General features: G+C 43.8%; 1 protein-coding gene across 1 annotated transcript in view; it reads left to right on the top strand.

Annotated features, from left to right (window-relative positions):
* LOC142245624 (uncharacterized) overlaps positions 1 to 12929 on the top strand; it is a 64504-nt gene that overhangs the window by 14671 nt on the left and 36904 nt on the right. Inside the window, exons 4-7 of the mRNA XM_075318504.1 lie at positions 3053 to 3160; positions 7290 to 7595; positions 8428 to 8760; positions 10560 to 10871. Coding sequence (XP_075174619.1) covers positions 3053 to 3160; positions 7290 to 7595; positions 8428 to 8760; positions 10560 to 10871 — 1059 coding nt within the window. The remainder of the gene's footprint in view (positions 1 to 3052; positions 3161 to 7289; positions 7596 to 8427; positions 8761 to 10559; positions 10872 to 12929) is intronic.

Below are 12929 nucleotides of genomic sequence, written 5' to 3'. Positions count from 1 at the left end.
TGAAAACTCATCTGTTCAGAAATGCCTATAATCTACAATGACGCCACCGCCCCACCACCGTGCGGAGCTGCCGCCCCACCACCGTGCGGAGCTGCCGCCCCACCACCGTGCGGAGCTGCCGCCCCACCACCGTGCGGAGCTGCCGCCCCACCACCGTGCGGAGCTGCCGCCCCACCACCGTGCGGAGCTGCCGCCCCACCACCGTGCGGAGCTGCCGCCCCACCACCGTGCGGAGCTGCCGCCCCACCTACACCCCACCTACTGTCTCCTCCCCAAAATCCTTTAGGATGTAAGCCCGCAAGGGCAGGGCCCTCTTCCCTCTGTACCAGTCTGTCTATTGTAACTTGTATATGTATTCTGTATGTAACCCCCTCATGTACAGCACCATGGAATTAATGGTGCTCTATAAATAAACAATAATAATAATAATAATAATAATTAGACCCCAGCACTCTCGTAACGCTGCCTCCGGCTCAGGGGTCATCTGTAGGAGCCTTCATATAGACAGAGACATTTCTTCTCCTATAGGCGTCTCTATAGGTCTTCAAAAAAGCTTGAATAAAAGCCACTAACTTATTGCCTAAATGTCTCAGGTGTCGCTCCAGCCTCGGAGACCCCTCACCTATCGGGAGAACCTAGCAGGAGAACTGAATTCCCACATAACCCATAATCAAGTGTGTGTGACGTTACAGATTAACCCTTATTTATGTTCTCACTTTCACTTTTCCCCTAGATAACATAATTGGCAGCGCACAAATCAGCCAAACGAGGGTTCTAGAGTACAAGGTCTCCATATCTCCTCCATCCTATTACTACAATATACCGATTTCAGTAATGATATCAGTGAGTACAAATAGGACAGCATGGTGGCTCAGTGGTTAGCACTGTACATGACGGCTCAGTGGTTAGCACTCTACATGGTGGCTCAGTGGTTAGCACTTTACACGTCGGCTCAGTGGTTAGCATCGTACACAGTGACTCAGTGGTTAGCACTGTACATCATGGCTCAGTGGTTAGTACCGTACATGGTGGCTCAGTATCTAGCACTGTACACGGCAGGCCAGTGGTTAGCACTGTACACATTGACTCAGTGGTTAGCACTGTACATGGTGGCTCAATGGATAGCACTGTACACAGTAACTCAGTAGTTAGTACTATACACAGTGGCTCAGTGGTTAGCACTGTACATGGTGGCTCAGCAGGTAACACTGTACACAGTGCTTAGTGGTTAGCACTGTACATCGTGCTCAGTGGCTAGTACCGTACATGGTGGCTCAGTAGCTATCACTGTACACGGCAGGTCAGTGGTTAGCACTGTACAAAGTGACTCAGTGGTTAGCACTGTACATGGTGGCTCAATGGATAGCACTGTACACAGTGGCTCAGTAGTTAGTACCGTACACAGCGTCTCAGTGGTTAGCACTATATATGGTGGCCCAGCGAGTAACACTGTACACAGTGGCTTAGTGGTTAGCACTGTTCATGATGGTTCAGTGGTTAGCACCGTACACAGTGGCTCAGTGTTAGCATTGAACATGGTGCCTCAGTGGTTAGCTCCAACTATGGCAGCTCAGTGGTTAGCACTGTACACGGTGGATCAGTAGTTAGCAGTGTACCATGATGGCTCAGTGGTTAGCACTGTACATGGTGGCTCAATGGATAGCACTGTACACAGTGGCTCAGAAGTTAGTACCGTACACAGCGTCTCAGTGGTTAGCACTATATATGGTGGCCCAGCGAGTAACACTGTACACAGTGGCTTAGTGGTTAGCACTGTTCATGATGGTTCAGTGGTTAGCACCGTACACAGTGGCTCAGTGTTAGCATTGAACATGGTGCCTCAGTGGTTAGCTCCAACTATGGCAGCTCAGTGGTTAGCACTGTACACGGTGGATCAGTAGTTAGCAGTGTACCATGATGGCTCAGTGGTTAGCACTGTACATGGTGGCTCAGTGGATAGCACTGTACACAGTGGCTCAGTAGTTAGTACCGAACACAGCGTCTCAGTGGTTAGCACTATATATGGTGGCCCAGCGAGTAACACTGTACCTAGTGGCTTAGTGGTTAGCACTGTTCATGATGGTTCAGTGGTTAGCACCGTGCACAGTGGCTCAGTGTTAGCATTGAACATGGTGCCTCAGTGGTTAGCTCCAACTATGGCAGCTCAGTGGTTAGCACTGTACACGGTGGATCAGTAGTTAGCAGTGTACCATGATGGCTCAGTGGTTAACACTGTGCATGGTGGCTCAGTGGTCAATACCATATACGGAATCTCAGTGGTTAGTACTATACATGGTGGCTCAGTGGTTAGCACTGTAGATGATGGCTCATTTGTCAGCACTGTACATCGCGGTTCAGTGGTTAGCACTGTAGATAATGGCTCAGTTGTCAGCACTGTACATCACAGCTCAGTGGTTAGCACTGTTCCTTTGCAGCGCTGGGGTTCTGGGTTCAAATCCCACCAAGGACGACATCTACAAGAAGGTTATATGTCCTCCTGGTGTTTGTGTGGTGTTCCTCCCACCATCCAAAAACGTACTGATACAGAACCTAGATTGTGGGCCACTGTGTTGATGATGTCTGTAAAGTGCTGCGGAATATGATGGCCATAAACACGCATAATAAATAAATAGTAATATTCACTGAACAGTTCCCAAATTATCAAACAGGTGCTGGAAAGTACCATATAGGTTTAAATAATGATTATTTATTAATAATAATAATAATAATAATAATATATATTATATCTTACATTTTCTACTCATTGCCTGTAAGGATAGAGCAGTGTGAAGAATTTTCTGGTCACCTGATCTTTCTCAGCCATACAAAAGCTCTTATTCAGCCTATTGCTTCCGCCCCTGAGGAGCCGCACAGATCACATCCCTGTAGTGAGCATGCGCCGCAATATTCACACAATGTGCCCCATACATAAAAAAAAACTGTGAAATAATTGGAAAAATTAAAACTAGTAATCATTTCATCTATTTTAAAGGACAATTCTGTTGATTCATTCTTTACAATGAATTTTACCCCTTTTCTTCCACTCTCACAGGAGAAAACCAATTAATGATCACGGTTATATTGATTGTGGCGATTATGTTGGTAATTATAATTTCAGCAATTGCCATTTTCATGTGGATAAGAAAATACCATAAAAAAGGTAAAGTATGTCGCAAAATAACTAAAACGGGGAGACATGGGGACATGCCACAAAACAGCCGACTGCAGTTTATATATATACTAGCTGTAGTACCCGGCGTTGCCCGGGATAGTAACTCTATGTCTCTCTCCCACTCTCCCTCTCACCCAGACTCTGTCTGTCTGCCTCTCTGTCTGTCTATTTGTTTGCCTGCCTGTCTCTGTTTGTCTGTCTCTTTCCCTGTCTGACTCTGTCTCTATCCGTGTCTCTCTCTGTCTGTCTATTTCTCTATCTCTCTGTCTCTGTCTGTCTGTCTGTCACTTTCCCTGTCTGTCTCTCTCTTTCCCTGTCTCTTTCCCTGTCTTCCGCTTTCTTTGTCTGTATCTGTCTGCCTCTTTCCCTGTCTGTCTCTTTTCCTGTCTGCCTCTTTCCCTGTCTGCCTCTTTCCCTGTCTGCCTCTTTCCCTGTCTGCCTCTTTCCCTGTCTGCCTCTTTCCCTGTCTGCCTCTTTCCCTGTCTGTCTCTTTCCGTGTCTGTCTCTTTTCCTGTCTGTCTCTTTTCCTGTCTGCCTTTTTCCCTGTCTGCCTCTTTCCCTGTTTGCCTCTTTCCCTGTTTGCCTCTTTCCCTGTCTGTCGCTTTCCCTGTCTGCCTCTTTCCCTGTCAACCTCTTTCTTTGTCTGTCTGTCTCTTTCCCTGTCTGTCTGTATCTGTCTGTTTGTCTGTCTTTTTCCCTCTCTGCATCTATCTGTCTGTCTCTTTCTGTATCTCTCTCTGTGTCTGTCTCTTGGTTTCTCTCTGTGTCTCTCTGTCTGACTGTTCTTGTGTGTGTGTCTGTCTCTCCCTCTCTGTCTCTCTCTATCGATCTCTCTCTATGCGTCTCTCTATCCGTCTCTCTATCGTCTCTCTATCCATCTCTCTATCCGTCTCTCCTTATCCGTCTTTCTCTATCCGTCTCTGTCTCTCTCCCTTTCTGCGTCTCTCTCTCTCTGTCTCCCTCTTTCTGTTTCTCTCTGTCTCTCTCTATCCATTCCTCTGTCTGTCTCTCTTTGTCTATCTGTCTCTATCAGTCTCTCTCTGTCTGCCTCTTTCTCTCTCTCTCTCTCTTTCTCTGTCTATCTTTGTCTCTCTCTATCCGTCTCGCTACAGAAATCATATATATCTTATACTAAAAATGTCCTTCGTTGCCTATAGCAACCAATCACAGCTCCTATTAATGACCTGTAGCTCCCAGCTCTATTCACTTTACACACACACACACTCACTCAGCTCTATATATTAGGTATATAATAGACATTAAAGTGAACCTGCATGCTGTGCGGGTACCGACGCAGGTGCATATTTCTAATAGCCAAATTTTCTCAAAAAAACATTAGACTATTAAGTGCTTAAAAACAATGATATTTGGACAATTTTTTCTCACAGATGATGCATAGCCAGAATATGGGTCTAGTAGCTATAAAAGTGATCCAGTATGTCACCATCCAGTGGCTCGCGGTGGCGGGGCTCATGTGGGGTTGTGACGTCATGCGAGCCCTGGTCCAATCAGCACCGGCTTCCTTCTCTCCACCGTCGGACCAAACGAACAATCAACAAGAATTGAGTGCAGCCGCCAAAGGCCAAAGGCGGTATACAGAAGCTGGTGCTGATTGGGTGCGGGGTCACGTGAGGTCACAACCCCACATGAGCGTATAACTCGGACTTGTGCTATGTTTATAGCAGTTGCACCAGTCTAAGGCTATGGGACGATCAGCGTATGTTGTAGATTTCCAATGTAAGTCGGGTGTCTGGCACCCATTCCAGTCTGTTGTGTGATAGACGCAGCTGCGTAAGCACAGAGATCCCAACCACTGCACCACCAATGTTTTTTTCTCATTAAAAGTATGACTATTTCTGTCCATTTTTGTTAAAATGGCTGCCTCCTACCTATCAATATAATATAAATACATCTATTATCTACTATTTTTGTTGCCCATAGCAACCAATCAGAGCTCAGCTTTCATTTCTCAAACATCTATGGTAAAATGAAAGCTGTGTTGTGATTGGTTGCTATAAGCAACATAAAGATGTTTGTAGCCAGGAGAAGACACATAGGGGGAAAATGTCTAGAATACACATAGAGATGGAAGATGGAGGATTAGAAACCTTTAGACAGAGTGGAATAAACAGAGAAGAATTAAATTTAGTGATTTAGAGTAGACGCCATGTCTCCTCCTCTGTGATCACTAACATCACACAGCAGCTGGAAGAGTACGTAATGTTATCTGGGCCTGGGGGAGAGCAGGAGCTGGGAGACGAAGCAGGGGGTTGTGGGAAATGTAGTTTACAGTGGTCACAAGGTCAGTACTGAAGGAACGCCCACACAGAGCATAGGTGCATGGTAGTGCCCGCTCAACACTAGTTATGAGTACTGAGCACTCGAGCATGGTATTGCCCGCTCATCACTAGTTATGAGCACCGAGCACTCGGGCAAGGTAGTGCTTGCTCATAGTGCGGGGCGATCCCCCCGATGTTCGGGATCGGGGGGATCGCCCAATCGTTTTGTAAAGATCGGGATCGAGAACGCGAACTTGCGTCCGAACACAGAACTCGGGCTTTACAGTTATGGTATGGGGCAGGGAGAACTGTAAAGTAAAGAATATAGTTAATAATAAACATTTTCATTATACTTACAGGTCCCGCGACGCATCCTGCAGACTCTGTCTCCCGGCCGCTTCTGCTTCCGATCATTGTTATGCTGCCCAGTAACCATCGCTGACTAAAGGACCTTCCGTGACGTCATAGTCATGTGACCAGTCTGATGTGAATGTTGTACAGACATTGGCTTACAGACTGGTCACATGACTATAATGTCATCAAAGGTCCTGTTAACTGAACTTTGTCAATGTGCGAGTGTCGCATCGGCATCACCTGGTACGGCCGCGCACTCTCCTCATAGGAGCAGTCGGCTGCATGTATTTCCATGCAGCTGAGGCACTCCTGTCCGGAGAGCATCAGGCCGCCGTAGCGGCTGATACCGATGCGAGATGCAAGAGGAATCATCCCCTCAAATGTCAGCCTGCATCTCGCTCTGTACAGAGCGATTAAGCAGAGCTGACATGACTCTCCCTGCTTCTCTCTCTGTAGAGACGCTGTGATTACAGACTGATGAAGCTTAGTTGACATGGCTCTCCCTGTTAACTACGTTGGACTAACGATTTTTTTAATAATAAAAGTGGAGTATCTAATTTTTTTCGTTTAATTTCTAATAAAAAAAAAAAATCTCTGTGTTGTGGGTTTTTATTTCACTGTTTACTAAAAATTCATGGTGGCCACGTCTAATTTTGCGTGACACCATGAATCACCCCGCATGGCCTGACACTCTCCGGACAGGAGTTCCTCAGCTGCATAGAAATACATGCAGCTGACCCGCTCCTGTCGAGAGATTGTGCACCGTGATGTGATACTCGCACAGTGACAGTCAAAGTTCAATTAACAGAGCCTTCAATGATGTCATAGTCATGTGACCAGTCTGTTAGCCAATGTCTGTACAACATTCACATCTGACTAGTCACATGGCTATGACATCATGGAAGGCTTTTTAGGCAGTGGTGCTAACCGGGGGGCACAGCAATGATCGGAAGAGGAAGCGGCCGTGAGACAGAGTTCAGGACGCGTCGTGGGACCTGTGAGTTTGATCATAATGTTTTTTAATAACGTGCTCTTTTTTTACAGCCCCTGGACCCGAACTGTACAACGAGCTTCCCAGGAAAGATCGTGATCGGGATCGTGTACACGATCACTATGTGGTCGGTACGATCCCTGAACTTTACAGTTCGGGATCACCCATCACTACTTGCTCATCACTAATTAATTAATAAATGCTGTTATATAGAACCTTCTAGATTAAAATGATTAATATTATTATTATTATTATTATTATTATTATTTTCAGCTCATATGAAACTGAACAATTACCATTGACCTAATAAAGCATTGACATAAAATAGTTTATTGAGGACATGGACATTACACAGAATCTTTACGTTCCCCTTTAATGTTGAATAGTGTCACATTCTCTTATATTACTTTGTCCAATATTAAAGAAGAAAGTTATAAAAAGACTGGTCTACCTGAGAGATTTAATATTATAAATTATATCTCTATGTTTTTAGTTAAACCCAAGCTGTTACAATTATCAAGAAATCTACTGGATCCTGGAGTGATTAAGTATATTCTCAATCTGGGGAATTTTTATCCCCAAAAAATCACAATTATCTGGTCGTGCGAACCAGAAATAACACAAGCCCTGACCTCCACTGACTCCATATCAGAGAATCCTGACAAAACCTACAGCGTCTCCAGTGAGGTCATTATTCCTGAGGATCGTCATAAGGATCCAGGATTCAGAGTACGAGTGACCTGGGAACATGAATCTATGGAGAAACCAGAATCCCAAGAGCTGTCTATGAGAGACTCAGGTGAGAGGAGAGATATATGGGGGTTATATAAGAATCCTGGAGCCATCTATCAGAGACTCAGGTGAGAGGAGGGATATATGGGGGTTATATAAGAATCTCTGCAATCATAAAACTCCCTTCCTACTACACAGTACAGTGGAGTGTATTGGCCATATAGGAAAGCAGGAGAGAAGCAAAGTCCTGCACCACCGCAGATTACCTGCAATATCGCTTGCGGTACCGCCTGTGCCTGTGCTCGGGTGGAGAGCCTGGAGGGTCCGACAATCCAAAAGCGGGGTGCTGGTCATAAGACAAAGTCCATTGATGAAGCGTGAGAGTAGAAAGAGACCGCACTCAATCCGCTGTGAAGGATTTCTTTATTCAAACACGTGCAGAGTGGAGGGCTGGAGACACACTGTGAGCTGGCTCCTCAAGAATGGACGACAGCTGTTTCGCCCAAATTGGGCTTCCACAGGTGTGGACCTGTGGAAGCCCAATTTGGGCGAAACAGCTGTCGTCCATTCTTGAGGAGCCAGCTCACAGTGTGTCTCCAGCCCTCCACTCTGCACGTGTTTGAATAAAGAAATCCTTCACAGCGGATTGAGTGCGGTCTCTTTCTACTCTCACGCTTCAGTATTGGCCATATAGGACCTCACAGGATAAAATATACCGATTGGTCGGTCTCTTGTATATCCTGTATTTCTCTAATAATTACCTCAGGGGAAGTTTCCCGACTTTGCCAACTCCTCAATCATTTTACTGTCTGATCTCCCCATATTCTCCAGATATAGTAATATCCATGTGTATTATATATATGATGATATTGTGTGTGATGTCCTGTCTTGTTCTGTAGGTTACAGATGGACTCCTGCTGTAGGAGACATTCAGATCCCTCGTCTTCTCCTCGGCTCCCCGGTCGCCCTGCAGTGTAATATCTCGGGGTATTTCCCGGATGCTGTCACTGTGAAATGGATGAGACGTAATGGAGACAAGTTACATGAAGAGACTGACGATAACCGGAGAATAACATCCAGAAGAGCGCCCGATAACACCTACAGCCGTACAGCCAGTCTGACCATCACCCCTGACCTGCGGACACATCAGGGGGCAGAATATATATGTGTCGTGGAGCACCCCTCCCTGGAGACACCCATAGAGAGAAGCACGGGGATCATGCAAGTCTTTGGTGAGTGTTTCCTGTAAATTCATGTAACAGACAGCACTGGCTACATATTAAACCCCGTTGTATTAAACCGGGCCAAAAAACAAAGCACAGAAGGCAGCTTCCTAAGGCTCAATGGGAGAAGTGCTTTATGGGTTAAAAAAAGCCCCCAACAAACTTTACCTTGAGAGTTAACTCTGCCCTACCTGGTCATACAAGAAACAATGGATAAAAAGGCAGTGCTAAACACCGTAGAGGTACAGTTCTGAACACTCCATGTTGTACATATATGACAATACGTCAGTAACTGGAGTACAAAATTGCATTAGAAAATCTGAGAGGATAACACTGAAACATTAGTATTAATTCACAGCCAAGGCCCTCCAGTGCTAGAGGCAGCAAAACAACCACAAAACATCTCCGAGCCTCTACCGTGTGTGACTGTAGGTCCTGTGATCTTTTCTTGTTGGCCTCATTCTGTTTTTGGTAAAGAGTAGAATGATATGCTTTACCAAAAAGCTCTACCTTGGTCTCATCTGTCCACAAGACACTTTCCCAGAAGGATTTTGGTTACTCACTCATTTTGATAAACTGCAGTCTAGCTTTTTAGTGTCTCTGTGTCAGCAGTGGGGTCCTCCTGGGTCTCCTCCATAGCCTTTCATTTCATTCAGATGTGGACGGATAGCTCACGCTGACACTGATGTCTCTGAGCCTCCGAGACAGCTTGAATTTTTTTGGAGCTTGATTGTGGCTTATCCACTATCCGGACTACTCTGCGTTCCAACCTTTCATCAATTTTTCTCTGCCGCCCACATCCAGGGATATTAGCTACAGTGCCGTGGGTTGTAAACTTCTTGATTATGTTGTGCATTCTGGGCAAAGGAACATCAAGATCTCTGGAGAAGCACGTATAATCCTAAGATTGTTTATACTTTTCAACACTTTTTGTTCTCAGGTCGTCAGACAGTTCTCCTTCTTTTGTTCTCCATACTTACTGTGGTACACACAGACACACAATGCAAAGATTAGGTCAACTTCTCCCCTTTTAATCTGGTTTCAGGTGTGATTTTCATATTGCCCACACCTGTTACTTGCCACAAGTGAGTTTGAACAAGTATCACATGCTTGAAACTGAAACAAAGTTGTTTGCCCACAATTTTGAGAAGGTGGCAACAGTTTTTTCATATCTATTTTTGCAGGTTTTCTGTGAAATTATTTAGTATAAATTTTATACTAAATTATAAGTAATTATGTTATTAATATATTGGATTTGTTTGAATAAACACAAAGGGAATAATCATGTGTATGACAAAATATGTGTAATTGAAGTAATGTTCTGGGAGAAATACTTCATTTTCAGGTACAGTTTCAAGGGTGCCAACACTTTCGGCCATGATTGTAAGTTTCAGAGCAATCTTCTCAGATTCATTTTCTGTTACATCATCAACATAAATCGAATCACATAATAAGGGGTTCGGAGTGATACGTTAGGCAAAGACATATTGTATGTCATTCAGTAACCTAGTCCAGAAACGTACCAAAGGTATAGAGCCGAAAATCATGCACAAGGGAGCACAGTGTGACTCCATCTGCATCAAAATAGTCAATGGCCCTGTCGGTGAATACACCCAAATTTTGTTTTGCAGGGGTTTCAGACGTAAGCCCCAATGGAGCCACGGAGCGTAGTGGCAAACGCTATGTGCACATAGCCTTACACATCAAAAGTATAAAAGGGAAAAACCAACAAAGATTGTTATACTTCTACACCCGATACATAGTATTTATAAATCTATAATTTTCTCCTCATATTTTTGTATTTACAGCTAAACCCAAGATGTCACAAGCAATGACAAGAAGACTGGTGATTCCCAAACAAATGAAGTATTTACTCAATCTGGAAAAATTTTACCCTAAAATCATCAAGATTACCTGGATGTGTGGAGAGGGAAGAACAGAAAAACTCATATCATCCACTGACTCCATAAAAGAGAATCCTGATAGAACCTACAACGTCTCCAGTGAGATCGATATTCCTGAGGATCGTCACAAGGATCCAGGATTCAGAGTGCGAGTGACCTGGGAGCATGCATCTATGGAGGAACCAGAATCCCGGAAGCTGTCTATCAGAGACTCAGGTGAGAGGAGAGATATATGGGGTTACAGTCATATGAAAAGGTTTGGGCACCCCTATTAATGTTAACCTTTTTTCTTTACAACAATTTGGGTTTTTGCAACAGCTATTTCAGCTTCATATATCTAATAACTGATGGACTGAGTAATATTTCTGGATTGAAATGAGGTTTATTGTACTAACAGAAAATGTGCAATCCGCATTTAAACAAAATTTGACCGGTGCAAAAGTATGGGCACCCTTATCAATTTCTTGATTTGAACACTCCTAACTACTTTTTACTGACTTACTAAAGCACTAAATTGGTTTTGTAACCTCATTTAGCTTTGAACTTCATAGGCAGGTGCATCCAATCATGAGAAAAGGTATTTAAGGTGGCCACTTGCAAGTTGTTCTCCTATTTGAATCTCCTAAGAAGAGTGGCATCATGGGCTCCTCAAAACAACTCTCAAATGATCAGAAAACAAAGATTATTCAACATAGTTGTTCAGGGGAAGGTACAAAAAGTTGTCTCAGAGATTTAAACTGTCAGTTTCCACTGTGAGGAACATAGTAAGGAAATGGAAGAACACAGGTACAGTTCTTGTAAAGCCCCGAATTGGCAGGCCAAGAAAAATATCAGAAAGGCAGAGAAGAAGAATGGTGAGAACAGTCAAGGACAATCCACAGACCACCTCCAAAGACCTGCAGCATCATCTTGCTGCAGATGGTGTCAATGTGCATCGGTCAACAATACAGCGCACGTTGCACAAGGAGAAGCAGTATGGGAGAGTGATGCGAAAGAAGCCGTTTGTGCAAGCACGCCACAAACAGAGTCGCCTGAGGTATGCAAAAGCATATTTGGACAAGCCAGTTACATTTTGGAAGAAGGTCCTGTGGACTGATGAAACAAAGATTGAGTTGTTTGGTCATACAAAAAGGCGTTATGCATGGAGGCAAAAAAACACGGCATTCCAAGAAAAGCACTTGCTACCCACAGTAAAATTTGGTGGAGTTTCCATCATGCTTTGGGGCTGCGTGGCCAATGCCGGCACCGGGAATCTTGTTAAAGTTGAGGGTCGCATGGATTCAACTCAGTATCAGCAGATTCTTGACAATAATGTGCAAGAATCAGTGACGAAGTTGAAGTTACGCAGGGGATGGATATTTTAGCAAGACAATAATCCAAAACACCGCTCCAAATCTACTCAGGCATTCATGCAGAGGAACAATTACAATGTTCTGGAATGGCCATCCCAGTCCCCAGACCTGAATATCATTGAACATCTGTGGGATGATTTGAAGCGTGCTGTCCATGCTCAGCGACCATCAAACTTAACCCCTTAGTGACGGAGCTAATTTTCACCTTAATGACCAGACCAAATTTTGCAATTCTGACCAGTGTCACTTCATGAGGTTATAACTCTGGAACGCTTCAACGGATCCCGGTGATTCTGAGATTGTTTTTTCGTCACATATTGGACTTCATGTTAGTACCAAATTTAGGACAATATTTTTTGCGTTTATTTATGAAAAAAATTGAATATTGGCAAAAATTTTGAAAATTTTGCAATTTTCAACTTTTGAATTTTTATACCGTTAAACCAGAGATTTCTGTGACACAAAATAGTTAATAAATAACATTTCCCACATGTCTACTTTACATCAGACCAATTTTGGAAACAAAATTTTTTTTTGTTAGGAAGTTAGAGGGGTTCAAAGTTTATCAGCGATTTCTCATTTTTACATCAAAATTTACAAAACCATTTTTTTAGGGACCACATCACATTTGAAGTGACTTTGAGAGGCCTAGATGATAGAAAATACCCAAAAGTGACACCATTCTAAAAACTGCACCCCCCAAAGTACTCAAAACCACGTTCAAGAAGTTTATTAACCCTTCAGGTGCTTCACATGAACAAAAGCAATGTGGAATGAAAAAAAGCAAAAATTAAATTTTACCTAAAAATGTTGCTCTAACCCAAATTTATTCACTTTTAGAAGAAATAACACAACAAAATGGACCCCAAAACTTGTTCCGCACTTTCTTATGAGCACGCCGATACCCCACATGTGATCAGAA

Source organism: Anomaloglossus baeobatrachus, chromosome 7 (genome assembly GCF_048569485.1).
Source record: "Anomaloglossus baeobatrachus isolate aAnoBae1 chromosome 7, aAnoBae1.hap1, whole genome shotgun sequence".
Classification (NCBI taxonomy): domain Eukaryota; kingdom Metazoa; phylum Chordata; class Amphibia; order Anura; family Aromobatidae; genus Anomaloglossus; species Anomaloglossus baeobatrachus.
This window is presented reverse-complemented; position numbering and strand designations above follow the sequence as displayed.